Consider the following 19,326-nt stretch of genomic DNA (forward strand, 5'->3'; position numbering starts at 1 on the left):
GTTCCTGGTATAATTTTTCCCACAACTTCAACCTATTAATATGATGTCACTGAAGGTGTGATTGGGAAGAGGAGCACATGGCAATGTGCCAATATGAGCTGGCCAACTGCGAAAACAGCTTTAAGAAACTGACTCAAGATTTATAATGGGATGAGAGGTAGCATAGTTTGGGGACCAGAACTGTTTGTTTAAATGCCTTTAGGCTTTCTTTCACTCCAAAATCTTTTTTATTGAAACATAATGATATTTGTATATATATTCATGGGGTGCATGTGATATTTTGTCACATGCACAGAATGTGTAATCAAGTCAAGGTGTTTAGGATATTCATCACCATGAGGACTTATCATTTCTCTATGTCAAGAACATTCCAAGTCCTCACTTCTAGCTATTTTGAAATGTACAATACATTCAAAACCATTTCAGCCTGAAACCAAGGCAGAAAAAACTGGGACACCAAAAGGTGTTATATTTAAGTCCCTTCCTTAACATATAGGCAGTTCTACAATTCTGAGTTATAGTTCAGACAGGTTTAAGCATTCAATTGAATGTTTCAATTTTATCTCTCAGTTTGAAAGGCACTTGATGTTATCAAGCTGGGAATGAAAACATTTGAGAGCTACTATAAATACATTTTTCTGAAATAATCATAATGTTCTAAACTCAATACATGTGTAAACTTTAAAACTTAGTAATTCTCTTACTAGTCAAACTTTATATAATTTACATATTTTTCAGAAATAGTATTAAAATAGCCTTTAAATTTGGGGTGTTCAGAATAACTGCATGCTAACACTAAACCTACTTTTCAATGTAGGTGAGAACAGATAGCATTAATCTCAGTGGATTTTCAAATGCATTGATTCTGGGAGGAAAAAACCATGTAGCTTTTAATAAGAATAACTAAATCAGAGAACTGGCTTGAGTTATGATACTTGTGGGCAAGTAATATCTATGAACAATTTTTTTTAACCTCCTAAGATGCCTTTGGTAAAGCATAATTTAAAATTATATTAACTTTTAAGAGTATCTGGAGAATTAAAAACCCCATATCATTATCTGATTAAAGGCACCTGTCTGGTTTATAATAGCTTAAATTCAACACTTGACCTAGATTAAGGCAGGAGAGGGAGAAAATTATCTTTAAAAAGTACCTATGATTCTGAGAATGATTAGTACGTAATCTAGGCTTCAAGAAGGATATTAAGAAATAGAGGAGATGTTTAAAGCCCCTGGAATCCAAATGATAAATGGCTCTTAACAATATAAAGGTAAAATCTGGAGAATGAAGTTAATTTTGACATGTTTAGAAAGTCAGGTGAGGAGATACGTAAAACTTTGATAAGTAATAATAAAATGAAGCTTTTATAGACCATATTAAAAGTTAGAAAAGTCAGTAGGAATGTAGCCTATCTATCTGAATAATAAAATAAGAGAAAGTAATTTTAATAGTGTATTAAGATCTAAATGTTTTACTTTCTAAGATTAATATAGCTCAATAGATGCAATCCCATTCAGTTTTCCAGTCCTAAGGAACTAAAACAGATTCTACAATGGAAAAGCAAACCCTAATTTTAGGTAGGTTTGAAGAATGCAATTGTTTTCGCTACATGGCATTTATCAGTAACTTGAAGCATGTCAGAAACATTTCCCTTCTAACTGTTCTTTATAGTTATCTTCACATCTTCACAGCAAAGCTTTATCTCTGCACCATTCAACAATCCGAAGATAGGACTTTTAAAAGATATCTTCCGACAGATGGGGGAAATAAAACAGTTTACTTTCACACCGTAGGTTTCACCAGAGGACTTGGTAAATATACCTAATCCATTGAAGTCCTTTATAACATTCAAAATCTGTACTGTAGAGCTAAATTGGAGTCAGGAGTGGGTAGGACAGGGTGTAGGATAGTACTGGAAAAATTATTCCGCCCCATCAATTTTTCCTTTTGTAAAACGGGTATTTTCCCAACTATAAATCCCTATATGTTGTAGTACTTAACCACTGGAAAGAAGGATAAAAATCCCCACAAAGAGGACCCTACCCCATTCAACGTGGTGATGGCATTGTGTCCTGGACCACATTAATGAGGGAAGGCAAACCATGGATTGTTTGGACTTTTCTTTCCTGAAAATTCATCAGTAATAAAGAAACACTTCTCACCTGCTCTGGATATCCATCCATACTCCTTTGCCCTTTCGTTTGAATTAAGCACCGTCCAGGTTGAGGTCCCCGGGTGGCCTGTGAAGAGGGGATCTGAATAGGCAATGGTGACTGAAATTGCTGGATGGTCACTTTGTTTATATTTCCTTCATATGGCTGCTGCTCCCGGCTGCGATGCTGAAGGCTTTGGGACCCCATCAACGTCTGGATATGGCTGCCTGCCTGTGGAGAAGATAATCTGTCAGGCAAAGATTCATGGTGCTGAAAGGATGTGATTAAAGTAGAAAGCATGTACAGAATACTTCTCTGGTAAAGCGGCACCATTTGGGCTCTCAGTCATGGTCGGAAGGGATAATGAAGAAACAGTAAGGGTCTGCCTACTGTGGTTTGTGAAAATGTTAATATTGGAGCAAGATCACATTAAATACATTCATAGTCATCTGCTGGCTTGCCAGAGATAATTTTAACCCCACTTTACAGGAACAAAATTCAGTTTGAAAAATCTCAGGAAGAAAATTAAGTCACAACTTAAAGGGAAGCTGTATTTGGTATTTCATCTTGAAATATACCAGAGAGAGACAGAGAGATGTTAATATATGTAACACCAGGGGGGAAATGCTGGAAACAGTTTTCTGATTTGGAAGCAACTAAGTTTGTTCAGATGAGTATAACCAATATTTATCAATTATCACCATTCAAATACAGCCTTTGAAATCTCTAAGTTACATTAAAAATTAATCATGTGATAAATTCCTGTGGGGGCACTAGCTATGGAAACGTCTTCAAAATGAGCTCTCCCTGCAGAAGATCATCTGGTCATGAGCTTCCAGATGGATTAATCAGTACCCCTTATTTAAACGGATAATGATAATTTCTAAATTCTTAAAGGTGGAGGAGAGAGGGTATGCTTGCTGCAGTCTCTCATCTTTAAATGATATGATCATACCCCTACTTCTTTGTTGATTCCTGTTTTCTCACCTTCATTTTAGCACCAGCTCCTTGCGTCATTCTATCTGATGTCTTTTCTACCAACCAAGCAAGCAAGCAGTTTTGTGTGTGAGCTGGTAAGCCAGAATATGCCTTTCTAAACTGAGAATGGCTTAACATGGGAGTCTAACATGGAAAATGAATGCTGATCATGAATAATTTTAAACATGTATTTTAGTGCTGTGCTTAGTACTTCACCCATTACTATTGAAAGACATGGGGATTTATTTCCTAAATTCATTTTCTTTCCTATTGATCTTTTAAGGATAGGTGACATGAATTCAAAAGTGAATTTCGTCTTTGAATTCATTAGCTAAGAAAGCTTGTGAAATTTCCTGACTAACCAAGATTTTGATTACTGTGAAAAGTTAGGTTGGAGTAATAAAAGATAATTATTAAATAAGTATTCATGGAAGAGATTAAATTTAATTATTTTAAAGTTTTAAAGAAAAGCAACATAAAAAACACTACAGTGATAATGAAAATCATTTGCAGAGGAAAATATACTACTGGATTCCAAACAAGAGACAATTTCAAAAGAAAATATTCAAAATTATAATTTGGCAATATGTAAGGCAAAGTAAACAACCATTTGATTATATTTTAGATGTCCAATTGACTGTCTTGGTATCATTTACAATTGTTTACATTCAAAAACAGTAAAGATATCTCAGACATGAGAAACTGGAGGAAAAGATGCAAAAAAGAGCTTCAGACTATACCAGCACAATGTGAAATCAATTATCAATCCAAATCTGTCCAACACATATCCAGTGATTACAGATCTATAACCTCATAAATACAACTAAGATAACCTCATAAAGGGCAAATCTGTATTTCTTCATTATATCTATTCCCTTCTCAGAAATCTTAATGAAAGAAGATATTGCAGCCTTTTCAGTCATTCTAGAACATTGAACACCCTTGTGGTCAAGTTTTTCCTTATTGCAAATTCAATTCTTGCTTGCTGCCATGGAATATCTTTTCTTTTTTTTCCAGGGGTGTAAATTGCATTGTGTTTTGTTTGGAGGAGAGGGCAGCCATGATAAGCTCAGTATCACATTTTGATCTGCTGTATTTTTTTTTTTCTTGGCAATGGAGTCTTTTTTCTGTTGCCCAGGCTGGAGTGCAGTGGCACGATCTTGGCGCACTGCATCCTCCGTCTCCCAGGTCCAAGTGATTCTTCTGCCTCAGCCTCCCAAGTAGCTGGGATTACAGGCCTGCATCACCATGTCCAGCTAATTGCATTTTTAGTAGAGACAGGGTTTTACCATGTTGGCCAGACTGGTCTCGAACTCCTGACCTTAAGTGATCCACCGGCCTCAGCCTCCCAAAGTGCTGGGATTAAAGGCTTGAGCCACAGTGCTTGGCCTGTGCTGCTGTATTCTGAATGAACTCACTGGCATGCCCAGTTACATAGCTAGAGAAAATGATTTCAGGAGTCAGAGGAGCTGGGGGTGGAACTATCTGACTGAGGGTGACTGGCCTGCCTACTGAGAAATCAACTGATTTTTAAGTTTATATCTGCTTCCACTGGCAGAATATTCATGGGTCTTCAGTCAGTGCTTGAACCAGTGCAAGTGACAACTGGCAGTTTAATTGAAAGTGATCATATAGATAAGCAAAGCATTTTTCCACCCAGACAAACTTAGAAGGATCCAGAACATAGCTTGGTTCCATGAAATATAATCTACATGAGAAAATGAATAACTGCTTATGGATTACTTTGTTGACTAGAGTATTATAGTACTAGTCTATTCAAGGGTGAAAAGTGAATGCTATATATTGGAGAACTATAATAGCCTTTGTTATTTGAATTTAGTTTTAATTTTTATTTGTAGACACAGAGGCTTACTCTGTCGCCCGGGCTGGAGTACAGTGGTGTGATCATAGCTCACTGCAGCCTTGAACTCCCGGTGTAATAGCCTTCAGACTTACTTTTCGGGTGTATTTTTTCTTCTAATAGGACAGGATGTGAGCTCAAGATTATGCTGATTTTGAACTCTTTGAGAGCAAGCATCATATTCTACTTACAGTTTTTAATGACTGACACAATAACTGGCATTTAATAAATAATAGCTACCACCCAAACACTCAGTGCAAATGTGCTAAAACACCATATACATATTACCTCTTTAAACTTTACAATAGTGTTAAGAGGTAATTTTTATTATCCAATTTTACTGAGGACAAAACTAAGGGTGGAAGAGGTTAAGTAAATTTCCCAAGTAATACAACTGGTAACCTGACAGCACCATCATTTGAACCAAGTCTGTGTATCAAAGGTCGTCCTTTTAAACACTACATTATACTGCAACCCTTTCCCCGCAAATTGACACCCACCTCGATTAGTTGAACCATGAATTGAAAAGGAACCATGAAAAGGAACAAAAGGATCAAGTTGTTGAGAGAGAGCATATATTATTCAATTTCTTTAGCAGCTCTTTAATTTGCCAAAAGGCAATTTCCTACTTAGTGGATTAGGTCTATCATCTGTTTTAGATGTTGCACATGTGACTTTGAGCGTTATTAGTTAAGCAAATAGGATGTGCTTTTGTATTTAGTAATCTATTACTATGAAGTAATTAAGCTTATGCTCTTAGATGGCTTGGCAAAACAAACAATAGGCATGAAAGGAACATGCTGTAAAGTCATTCTGTTTGCAGCAGCAGCAGCAGCAGCAGTAGCAGCAGCAGTTTTTTTTGTCTCTCTTGGGCTATAGGCTGTGATGAATGACGTTGGGGAATGAGAGCTGTAGAAAGCAAAGAATTAACAGAATTTTTTGTAAAGTTAAACAAACGTAAATGACAAGACATCTAGAGGGACAATAATGGTTCAGAAGGACTATAAAGAGGAAGTTGTTTTTTACTAACACAAAGGCTTGAGAAAAGTAATAAGGATGTTCATGATGAAGTTCAAAGAACTGATGAAAATGTAGAAAATGTAAGAGATTAGACTTATTCATGCAGAGGGTTAGCTGTGAGAACACTGACTCATACTGAAGGGAAATTTGAACATGAAGGTTTCTGTAAAGCTTGTGCTACACATTTTGAATAGTAAAAAGAAATAGAGAAGATTTGACATTTGTTTGGAACTTTCAAGGGGAGGTTGGTTGTAAAAAATAACATGTATTTGAGGAGAATAGTGATGGAATATGTTGTTTTGAAGTTGACCCCTAAAACTGTCAAAGTTTACAGGGAAAACTCCAATATCTATAGGACCCAAGAAAATATTTATGTCAAAAACCACAGAAAAGAATTGTTGATTTGATAGCAAATGGCACTGTTCATGCAAAATTCATCCCACAGTGAATCAGGCTTATTATGTGAAAGTTGCAAGTATTTGGGAGGTATTGTACAATATAAAAGACATGGCTTTATCACTGTAAAAATGATTTGGTTTACGCTGTTCTTTTAAAAAAGAGTGTTAGACTAAGAAGTGTATTATGTTACCCAATTTGGTCATCTGTTTTATTACCCATCTTGGCTCTTGAACCACCTGGGCTTGCTTCCAAAAATCAAACACTGCCTTAAAAGATTACAATTTACGCCACTGAGAATGTTCAAAAGAACACAATTCATTCTCTGAAATTAAATCCAAAAGAGTTCTTAAAATGTTTGGAAGCAGAATCATCTCCAAAGCATATTTTACTTACTGATTTCAAGGAATTAGCACTCGTATAAATAAGTCAATATCAGTAATTTTATAAAACAACAATAACAACAAAACCCAGGCCTATTACTTTCTATTCACATCACGTTTTCCGTGGCACCCCCACTTTTTTTTAAATGCAGGTTAGTTGTTAAAAATTAGGCCAGTAGGACATCTGCTTCCAGGTAGATGGGGTAGATGTACTTTGCCCTATTTCTTCCATTAAGTACAACTAAAAAACCTTGGACATTACACATAAATGTAAGAAGACTACAAATTAAATAAAGAGAAGGCAGACTAGCTAGGGACCTGGGGAACAAGTCACAGCATGGTGGTAAGTTCTCTGAGCTTATTTTTGTGTCACATATCACTGACTTGGAGCTGAAGAAGCAGACAATCTGAAAATGCCAATAGGTATAAACAATGCTCCAACAAAAGTCTACTCTCTCTAACCAATGAATAGGAAAGATGCAGTCTAACAAGACAGAATGCTTTTAGACAATAACTCCTCCACTGAACACCATAGAAAAAAACTATAGCCCCACCCCGAACAATGCCAGCAAAAGTCAAGTGTTGAACCTAGACTTCTACCCTTGTGAGGATGTCACAAGGCACACAAACACTTCTGCTAGAGTGGTGTTAGAAAAGGCAGGTAGGTGCACAGCATTCATTCCCATCAACTAGTAATAAGCCCCTCTTCTTCAGTGGTGTCAGTTGTGACCACACAAGGAGCTTGGACTTCCACTCTCACCCAGCAGTAATGAAGCACCCTTTACCTTACTAATGAGGTAGTGTCAGAGAAGGCCTAGTAGAGAGTCAAGACTTTCTCCATCATCCAGTGGTAATGATGCTACCCCTACTAAATGGAGACCATGTGAGGAGATGAAACTTCCATCCTCACTTACCAATGATGAGGAGCCTTTGACTCAACTGTCACTGGAAGCTGATTTGGAAAACTGGACTTCTACCTTCACCTGGCCATAACAAGGCAGCACCACACCCTTCCCCAACTGGAGTGGTATCAGAGAAAGGCAGCTAAAACAGAAGCTTTAAGTAAGATACAGAGTTTTATAACATAATATAAAAGTGCCCAGGTTTTAATTAAAAAATCACTCATCATACCAAGAATCAGGAAGATCTCAAACCAAATAAAAAAAGACAATCGATAGATGCTCATACTGAGAGGACAAAGATGTTAGAATTATCTTATTTTTAAGACAGCCACTTAAAAATGCTTCCATGATCAATTACACACACACACTTGAAACCAAAGGAAAACTAGAAACCTTCAGCAAAGAAATATAAAGTCTCAGCAAAGATCTCGGGCATTGTAGCTCAACCCTATAACCCCAGCACTTTGGAAAGCCGAGGCAGGTGTATCAGTTGAGGTCAGGAGTTCAAGATCAGCCTGGACAACATGGCGAAACCCTGTCTTTTAAGAAATACAAAAAATTAGCCAGGTGTGGTGATGTGTGCCAGCTACTCGGGAGGCTGAGGTGGGAGGATCACCTGAGCTCAGAAGGTCCAGGCTGCAATGAGCTCTGATCACATCACTGCACTCTAGCCTGGGAGACAGAGTAAGACCATGTCAGTAAAAAATATATAAAAATTAAAAAGAGTCTCAGCAAAGAAACAGAAGATATAAAGAAGAAACAAATGGAGATTTTAGAGCTGAAAATAAATAACAAATCAAAAACTCAGTCAGTGAATAGGTTTAACAGCAGATTGTAGAAAACAGAGGAGAGAAACAGTGAACTGGTAGACAGGACAATATAAATTATTCAATCTGAATAACAGAGATAGTGTTTTCTCTGTTTTAATATATAAATATATAAATATTTAAGACAATTATTCACAGAGGAGGATGAACATAATGGGTTTCTATACTTCACTTGAACTGGTAAACAATGACATCAGTAGACTCTTGTAAAATATGTATATATAATGTAATACCAGGAGCACCCACTAAAAGAAGCTATAGAAAGAGACATACTAAAAATGCTATAAATATAAAATACTCAAAACTAAATATATAACACTAAAAACAGTATAAATAAAATGGAATTCTGAAAATGTTCAGCTGGCCTGCAGGAAGGAATAAAAGAAAACAGAAAAGCTAAAAAAAAAAATAAGCACAAACAGAAAACAAAAGATTAAGTTGAGACTTAAATCTTAATATATTAATTCTTACTTTAAACATAAGAAATCTACATACACGAATTCAACTGATAGATTTTGGCATAGCAGATTAAAGAACATTACTTAACTATATGCAGATTATAAGAAATCACTTCAAATATAATGATTTGGGCAGGTAGAAAGTAGAAGAATCTAAAAAGATACATCATGCAAATATTAATGAAAGAAAAGGAAAATGGCTATATTAATACCAGATAAAGTAGACTTCAGTGCAAACAAACCTTTATGAGAGACAGAGAGGGATTTTATATAATGAAAAACGATTCAATTCACCAAGAAAACGTAGCAATCCTAAATGTGTACACATTAAACAACAGAGCTGCAAATATTTTAAGCAAAATTGATAGAACTGAAAGAGAAATAGAAAAATCTAAATGTTAGTCAAATTTAACACCCTTCTCTCAATAGCTGATGGAAAAACTAGGCTGAAAATTATAAAAAATGTAGAATTCAACAATACCATTAACTAATCATATCCAATTATCACTTATAGAATACAGATTCTCTTCAAGTTCCTATAGAATATTTATGAAGATAGATCATATCCCGAAACAGACAACAAAACTCAACAAATTTAAAATAATTGAAATAATATAGAATGTGTTCTTTATTGGAACACATTGGAACCTTAATGGAATCAAACTAAAATTAGTAACATAAAAAACAAAATCTTCAAACAGTTGAAAACTAAATACACACTTCTGAATAATCCACAGTTCAAAGAGGACATCTCAAGGGAAATAAATTAATATTTTAAACTCTAAGTAGGTGAAAGTACAATATATCAAAATTCATGGAATAGCTAGAGCAGTGCTGAAGAAAATTAATAGCAGTAAATTGCATGTATTAGAAAAAAAGATGTATCAAGTTAATCACTAAGCTCCCATGTCAAGAGCCTAGAAAAAAGAAAAGCAAAATAAACCCAAAGTAAATGAAAGGAAGGAAATTAATAAACAGAAGAGTAAAAATCAATGAAATTGAAAATGAATAACAACTGACAAATTAATGAAACAAAGAGTGGTTTCTTTGAAAAAATCAATAAAATCAACACACTTCTAGCAAGACTGAAAAGAAGAAAAGAAGGAAGATACAAATGAACCAAAATTAGGAATGAAGAGAGGATATCACTAAAGACCCTTTAGACATAATAAAAAAAAAGGTAATACTATAAACAACTCTACATACATACATTTGACAACTCTAATAAAATGGACTACTTCCTTGAAAAAAACAAACTACCACAGCTCACCCAATATAAAATATAGATAATTTGAACAGCCCTACAACTATCAAGAAATAAAATCTGTAATTTAAAACTCCCAGGAAAAAAATATCCAGACCCAGATGGTTTCACTGGACATTTCTACCAAATATTTAATTAAGAATTCTCCAGCTTGGGCAAAATAGTAAGACTCCATCTCTAAAATTTTTAAATAAAATATTAGCCAGTGTGGTGGTGCAGACCTGCCATCTTAGCTACTCGAGAGGTGGAAGTAGGAGGATCACTGAGCCTAGGAATTCAAGGGTACAGTGAGCTATGATTGTACCACTGCAATCCAGCCTAGGCAACAGAATGAGACTGTTTCAAAAAAGAAAAAAGAAAAATTCATACCAATTCTACATAAACTATTTCAGAAAACAGAATAGAGAACACTTCTTTATTTTATGAAACAAACATGACCCTGATACCAAAACAAAACAAAACAAAACAAAACCAAAACAAAGAAATAAAGGAAGAAACAAAGGAAGGAAGTAGGGAAGAAAAAACCACTATAAACCAGTCTCCATCTTGAATATAGATGCACAAATCCTTAATAAAATATTGGCAATGAAAATTTAGCAATATATAAAAAGAATTATATACCATGACCAAGAGATGTTTATTCTAGTGATACAAAACCTGTTCAATATTTGAAAATCAACCAGTGTAATGCACCATATTAATGGGCTACAGAAGAAAAATCATGATCATATCAATGGAAGCAGAAAAAGTATTTGACAAAATTTAACATCCATTCATGATGAAAGTGTTCAGAGAAATAGGAATAGAGGGGGATCTTCCTCTACTCAATAAAGAGCATCTACCAAAATGTATAGCTAATATACTTAATGGCAAAAAACCAAATGCTTTACCACTAAGATAGGGAGCAGACATAAATGTACACTGTCACTACTCTTATTCAGCATAGTGCTGAAAGTTGTAGCTGGTGAAATAATGGAAGAAAAGGAAGTAAAACACATGAAGATTGAAAAGAAAGAAAGAAGCTGCTCTTATTTACAGATGACATTGTCTAGATAGAAAACTCAAAAGAATCAACAACCAAAAAATCTAAAACTAATGAGTGAGTTTAGCAAGGTCATGGGATACAAGATAAACATACACAAATCAAGTGTATTTATGTATGCTAGCAATGAACACATGGACACCAAAATTTAAAATGCAATACCATATACAATCATTCAAAAATGCAATACTTAGGTATAAATTAAGCAAAGCTTGTATAAAACTTAGAAGCTTAAAACTGCACTTATATGCTGATGAAGATATCCAAGGAGATTTAAATAAGTGGAGAGACAGACTATACTTATGGAATGAAAGACTTAAAAACTAAAGATTCTCTCCAAATTGATATACCAGTTTAATTCTTATCAAAATTCTAGCAAGATTTATATCTAAATACATATGATTATCCTAAAATTCAGAAAGGCATTGAATCTAGAATAGCTAAAAAAACTTTGAAAAAGAAGTATAGAGTGAGAGGAATCAGTCTATCTATTTTGAAGTTTATTAGAGTTGTAATCAAGAAAGATCATGTGTTACTGTATTTGCAGAGGAATAGACACATAGACTAATGAAATAGAGCAGAGAACGGATAAATAGATCAACAAAAAAATGTCCAAATGATTTGAGACAAAGATGCTAAAGCAATTTAATGTAGGAAAGAATCTTTGCAACAGATGATGCTGGCCCAGTTTGACAGCCACAAGCACAATAAATGAACTTTGACTTATGTCTTATATCTTATATCAAAATTAACCCAAAATAGATCACAGACTTAAATGTTAAATGCTAAGAGAATGAAAAAAAGTCAAGCTACAGAGTTGGAGAAAATATTTGTAAATCATGTATCTGATAAAGGATAGTACCTAGAATATATGAAGAACTCTCAAGCTCAACAGTAAAAAGCTAAACAATCCATTTAGAACATGGACAAAAGATATGAAGAGACATTTTACCAAACAGGATATTCAGATGGAGGCAAATAAGTACATAAAAAGATGTTCAACATTATTTGTCATTACGGAAATTCAAATTAAAACCCAATATTTGCATAATTCACCTCATAATCTGAGTGAATTTTCATTAAGTGTATATATCACTACATATCTAACAGAATGACTAAGACAAAACACAGTGCCAACACCAAATGCAGGAGATGATGAGGAAAAACTGAGTTACTCACATATTGCTGCTGGCAATGTCAAATGGTAGAGCCACTCTGGAAAAATGTTTGGTAGTTTCTTTACAAACTGAACATGCAAGTACCATATGATCCAGCAGTTGTATTCCTGGGCATTCATCCCAGAGACTTATGAAGACAGTTTCACACAAAAAGGTGCACACAGATGTTTATAGCAACTTTCTTCATAGTAGCCAAAGATGGAAAATAACCCAGATATCCTTCCATGGGTAAATGATAGACAAACTGTGATATATCCATACCATGGAATACTACTTGGCAATAAAAAGGAAAGAACTATTGACACATACAACAACCTGACTAAATCTCCAGAGAAGTATGCTGGAAAAGCCAATCCCAAAACGTTACATACATACAGACCCCATTTATACAGCATTCTTGAAATGGCAAAATTAAAGAAATGAAGGGGATTACAGAAATGCCAGGAGTTAATTAAAAACTAATTATACACACAGTACAGATAACATAGTCTTTGGAGTCAAATGAACCTGAGTTTTATTCCTTGCTTTATCACTTTTTAGTTATGCAATCTTATGCAAGGTATCTAAGATTTCTGCTTATCAGATGAAAATGCAGATATAATAATTAGTGCTTAAGAGAATATTGTGAAGATTAAAGAAGATAATGTAATACACTGAGTGTATTGCTTGGGATATAGCACTCTAATGGCAATGAGAACAAAAAGTTCTTATCTGCAGTGCAAAGAGTGAAGGTCTAACTGTCTGGCTACAGCAATAAATAACCACTGGAAAAAACTGATTTTAAACCTGTTGTAATTAATCAATAACAACTTGCTTTAGAAACTGCACTTGAAAGTCAACCAGTCAGCAACAGTCTGACTCAAGTAACCACGCTTCTCCCAGTGAAAGTTTTGCCAACTATTCTTAAATATTCTAACTTCTGAAAATCCACCAATCACTGAACTCCTTGCTTCCTCAAATCCTATTTAGCTCAGAGAGGTTGTACCTTCCAAGTTATTTGTATGCAAGCAGTAAATTATGCATTTTGTTTCAGATGTTGAGACGTGGCCTCTTTTATGGATGGGGACAGAATATATAATAACTACCTAAATACATTCTGCCATAAGTCAAGATGATACTACTTACTCTGCACTATTAACATGACTAATATTTTAGGTTGCTGTGATTCATCTTTGTTTTTTCACCCCTAGATATCTCCATCCCCATCATTGTAGATGTTTTTAATACAACCATCTAGGTAAAGAGAGGAGTCGGTATTCATGGATAACTAATTCAAAGAGATGATAACTCATGACTTTGGTCTCATTAACAACGTATTGTTAGGAACAAAGCTAAATGAAAGTTAGCTTATCCATAATTCACATAGATTTATATCCAAAATAATAAATATTATAATAGCTACCATTAATTAAACACTTACATAACAGGCACTGTGGTAAGTATTTTACATCATAATCATGATAATTTTCAAAGCCACTTGATAAGATAAGCATCGTCTTTTCTTCTTAGATGGGAAAACTGAGAAGCAAAGTTTAATATGCTCAAGGGCCAATAAAGACAAAGTTAAGGTGAACATTTCTCCTGAACTTTTGCTTAAAAGAAAACAGAAGACAAGATCTTAGTAAGAACTAAGAAAAAAAGCTGAGTTTTTTTTTTTTTATTACAGTTTACTACATAGTTTAGTGTATCACCTATGCAAGGTATCCTGTATTAGTGTAATTATCATTTTGCTGGATGTGTCAATATTCAGTGCAGTTGTATCACTTTCACAGGTAGTTTTGGTGACAGGAGTCAGGTTATTTTGTGGAAAACGGTGACAGCATCAACCAAGAAGCATTGACAGAAATCACAGGGAATATACTCAAGAAGTCTGATGTACTATGTTATTGAGAAACAAAATTAACAAAATGAACTAAATTCAATATGAAGAAGAGGCCTCTAGTGCTTAAGAGACCTTTTAAAGTTTAAATTGTGCTTAGTCCTCCTGATTCTTTTTGTTCTGAGATTCACAAAGGTCAATAAAGAACTTGTAAATGTCTCAGATTAAAGAACATGAAGGTTTGGAAAACAGATGCATTTCAAAATCTCTAAATATTCTGATTTGCGTAGACCAATAAAACAAATTGAAGATGACTCAAAATTATTTTAAAAAATGTGACTAGCGCTTGAGTTTCTCTCTTTTGAAAATGTAACAACAAAAAAATACCAAGCTATGCCAAAAAGTACTAGTTACATATCAAATATATTCCTGGTGTTGAGGTTATTTAATATTTCAATGGGCTATGCTATAATGTTTTTAAATTTTTTTTTGTTGGGTGGGATGTGTGGGATAAAATATATGAGGGGAATAATTAGTGGGTAGAGTAGGCTGTATACCCAGACAACACTGGATTCCAATCCTTATCTCTCAGTTTCATACACCTAACTCCGCACCCCATAAAGTTGTGAAGATGATATGAGAGTGTTATGCATGTTAAGCATCTTAGTACAGTGCCTACTGTATGTACTGTAGATATTCTTTTTCTGATTATAACAACCTATTAAGATGAATCTTTTCATCCTGTTTTACTTGTATTTAGGCCAGCTCGATGCCAAAATCTATGTTCTTCCATGTCAGTGTCAGAAGACAAACTTGCACAAATATATGGAAGGAAGCTCGCAGCTTAAAATAAAGGGGGCAGGAAGATGTTCCTTCTCCTGTCCTGGGGTTTTGGTGACATTTCATTCTGGTGGCACACTGCAGTAATTTTAGAGGGCATTCAAAATACTTGCTTATCTTGAATTTTTTTGGAGTCAGATACTGGTAATATAAGTGTCTCCAATGACAGATAAAAAATGAGGTGGTAGCACCTTTCACTTCAGTATAAGTGTCTTAGCATAGCAGCTGGCTGATATACAAAGGCTGTCATCTTTGGCATATTGAATCTCTATAAGTACATTCTCCTGTGATTAAATGTCAACCAACAAAACATAGCTATGGATTTAGGAAATTATTAACCAAAATTAAAAAACAATGGAGCAACCTTAGTAGCTGAATGATGAAACTGAGGATGAGTCTACACTTTTCAACCTATGGTTTGTTTTGCGATGATGCTGACATATATTCCCAAAATGGAAGATGTTAACAATAAAGATAAAAGTTTGACAACAATTTATTTCACCCTTAAGATTTCTAAGAACCTACAGCTAGTAGAGTAAGTCAGATAAAGACCAAGTGGCAAGAAATGGAATCTTATAATTTTGACATCTCTGTCTGGCAACTATCCTTGATCTCTGCCAGTTGTCATGTTATGTAGAACTTCAAGTTCTACATAACATTCAACCAGGAACATTTTTATGGCACTGGATTAATTCCACATTTTTGCTTTTAGATTTCTCCCCAAAGACAGCTTAAATGCTATTGAGTTATCTCAATTTTCTGGAGAACAGTCATTTGTTTTAAGGAACATCTATGTTAAATATTGATGGAGGAAGTACTTTAATCTGCCAGTTTTTCTATTGCTTTAATCTGTGGCAAGTTTATTTTCTACCTCTGACTTAACAGCTTTTTGACAGACATTTTGGGGTTTACACTTTTATTAAGGAAATAATTTAGAGTGAGACTGGGTGAGAACAATCCCCAATTTTGTGACGGTGATGTCCTTCAATACTGCAGACAGCTGTATTGTTGCACTGGTATTAGGAAATAAAGGTATGCTTTGTGAGTTAAAGAATAATGTTGTCTTGAGAAAAATCCAATACAAAAGTGACTGTAAATTAAACAATATTTTATTCAGCTGTCATTTTTGCTTTCAGTTAGAGATTTTTTTCCATTCACATTTTCACAACCTCCTATCCCCACTATTTCTGAGAACAAGTCTAATAACAATAGAAATAGAATGAGCTTTAAAACACCCATCAATTAAATAATACTAAAATCAATCAATTAGAAATATATTATCCTAGCTCTTCAGATTAACAAAATAAATAATTGAAGTGGATCGTTAAATAAATTGTTTCACTAATTTCTTCAAATCCTTTTTCCTGATTCAACTGCTATTATTAAGTCATGGAGCTGCCTCTGAAAGGTCTCATTTTCATGGAATTTTTGATTTCCTCCAGGTCATGTACTTTGGTTTATTTGGCATTGGCTAATAATTATTAACAAGCAAGTCTACAAATGTATATACCATCTCTATCTTATATCAATAATTTGCAGTTGCGGGGACAGTGACTCTAATTGGACACGTTTAGTCTTATTTTCCCAAGTATAGCAAAAGGCATGGCTCTACTGATTTTCTGGAAAAAAATAACATGGTAATATATAAATTAAGATATGTTTTAAAAGAGTACCTGGAATTCATCTGAATGAGATTACTGGCAAAGTTATGTAAAAGGAGTGCAACTTGATTTGAGCCTGCAGATATTCATATAATTGTTCTTTGGATTGTTCTGCACAATGTAATTTTTACAACCTCAACAGTGCATTTTTATTTTGTTCCAGAGCAATAACTAATGTTACCGCCATAAAGACCATACTGAATTTAGTAGGGATGCAGGCATACATTTGATAGGCAGGGGAAGTAAAAGGGTGTCTTAATATATTACTAATATATCATTAATATAAGCATCAGAAATCTCAAAAACCTCCTATTGGTGTTTGGTGGGTGCCTAACAATGTTGTCAATAACTGACCACTAATCAAAAGTTCTATAAGGTATAATTTTCATCTACCTACCTCTCCTTCTCCTAACCTGTCCTAACTTGGAGGATATTTGTGTGATAGTGGTTGACTGCCTCTCAGGTGACCGGTATGATTGTAACTACTACTTAAAAGTTCCTTTTCAACCAGAGGTGAAATTAAAGAGTAGGTACTTGTTAGCCAGACAAATAATTCAGTTCTAGGTTATTTCTAGACACCAAAACTCCAAGGAAAGTAGGGTTGCATTTCTGTACATCTAAAGAGTCATTTTCAAAGCTTCACTGGAGATGAAGGCTCTTTTTATTTGGATACATTTGGTATCTTCCCACTTTTCCACTTTTTTATGTCCTGAAAAAAATGGCTTTTGGTCAGGAGAAAAACTGCATAATTTCTGTTTAAGAAATGTCTCTCCAGGGGCTACAGATTGTGCTAAACATTTTTGAAATTAAAAATTATAATTACATGATTTAATCAATCTGGCCTTTCACTGAACTCATTTCTTTTTCTGGGCAGAGCTTACCGATAGTGAATGCATTTGGCCGCTGTCTCTTGAAGCTACTTTTCCTCAGCACCCTCAGCAGAATATGTTGTTACCACAGGTACCAATGCAGTCTTTACACTGCTTGACACAAAGTTCTAAGTGACCTCACCAAAAGGAGGGTAGGGGAAGAAGATGAGGGAAAAGAGAATCTCCACCTACCTACTGACTCAAAAGATCCCTTTTCCTAGCATTTAGAAAGCTGTTTGGAATTGAGAATGACTCTCTGTAAGGAACTCCAATTTGTTTCTGAGTTTTAGTGACTGCCTAGTCTACCAGAAACAACATTTACTCTGATCAGTGAAAAATGTGTTACCGTCGGAGGAGAAAAATGAGGCTTGGGAAAGAGAACCAGGAAAGAGAAGTCTCGTGATTGAGACTGGTATTACTCCCAGTGATGGAGAAGATTGTTCTCATTTGCTTATGGACCAATGAAGTAAAGACATTACTCCTGGGGGTTCTTCACCGTTAACAACATGCATTTCTTTGGGAGGGAAAAAATACAAAGCCTAAGGCAAAAAATAATTCTATTTGACATATTTGCTTCTGTACAAAAGGAGAATTTAGTTACAGCATTGACAATCACTCAGGTTTTAGAATCATTTTTCAGTTTCAATTTTACTCTAAACCAGAACAGATATTCTTGACTTTGAGGTTAACGGAAATAAGAAACAATTCTATTTCCGCATCTCTTATATGTAATGTTTACCTGGGTGATTTTTGTATCTGCTTCTTCCACATCTTGACTTGCTTGCTTGCTTGCTTACAGCCTCATGATCTACTCTACTTTCTGCCATCTATTTTTTCCCCAATATTTAAATCCTCATCTCTCTCTCTCATCTATTTCAGACTTTTTTCTATTTCTATGTAAATAAGCTACATTCTCCCCAACTTTTGACGTAAGGGACCTCAACAGCACAATGCCTAGTCTCAGTTAAATTACAAAAGCCAAAAATTATAGTTACTTTTATTCCAGTTCTACATACACAGAGTACTGATAACAATATTTCTTTTCAGTGGAAAACAATTTCAATAAATTTACTTTTCAGTGACTGTAATTTAACAATTAGCTTTTTTTGGGGGGAGGGAGGAATGCAGTTTTGCTCTTGTCACCCAGGCTGGAGTGCAGTGGTATGATCTCAGCTCACTGCAACCTCCCCTTTCTGGGTTCAAGTGATTCTCATGCCTCATCCTCCCCAGTAGCTGGGACTACAGATGTATACCACCATACCTGGCTAATTTTCTGACATTTTTAAAGTAGAGATGGAGTTTTGCCATGTTGGCCAGGCTGGTCTCAAACTCCTGGCCTCAAGTGATCCGCCTGCCTCGGCCTCCCAAAGTGCTAAGTGCTGGGAATACAGGTGTGAGCCACCAAAACTGGTCATGATTATCTATTTTAGATATTTATAAAATAATAAAATGCATTTCTTTAAATTTCTAGACATATAGGTTAAGGTGATTTTTCTTAAGTTGTACTTTTAAATATCTTTTAAATAAGTTGTACTTATTTTAAATTACATTGGTTTATTCTGGTCTTCTGAAAAGTTTTATAATAGACTGACTTATATTACCAAGTAAAATCCCAGTAGAAATTTGATCCAGTTTGGGAAGATCAATATTGTGAAAATTGCCATACTGCCCAAG

At 34.7% G+C, this 19,326-nt stretch overlaps 1 protein-coding gene across 1 annotated transcript in view; it reads right to left on the reverse strand.

Moving 5' to 3' along the window:
• LOC108514056 (leucine-rich repeat-containing protein 7) overlaps nt 1-19,326 on the reverse strand; it is a 56,048-nt gene that overhangs the window by 12,704 nt on the left and 24,018 nt on the right. The window contains exon 6 of the mRNA XM_017850080.1: nt 2,164-2,385. Coding sequence (XP_017705569.1) covers nt 2,164-2,385 — 222 coding nt within the window. The remainder of the gene's footprint in view (nt 1-2,163; nt 2,386-19,326) is intronic.

The sequence above is a fragment of the Rhinopithecus bieti genome, unplaced genomic scaffold (assembly GCF_001698545.2).
Source record: "Rhinopithecus bieti isolate Rb0 unplaced genomic scaffold, ASM169854v2 scaffold_33245, whole genome shotgun sequence".
In the NCBI taxonomy this organism is placed as follows: Eukaryota; Metazoa; Chordata; class Mammalia; order Primates; family Cercopithecidae; genus Rhinopithecus; species Rhinopithecus bieti.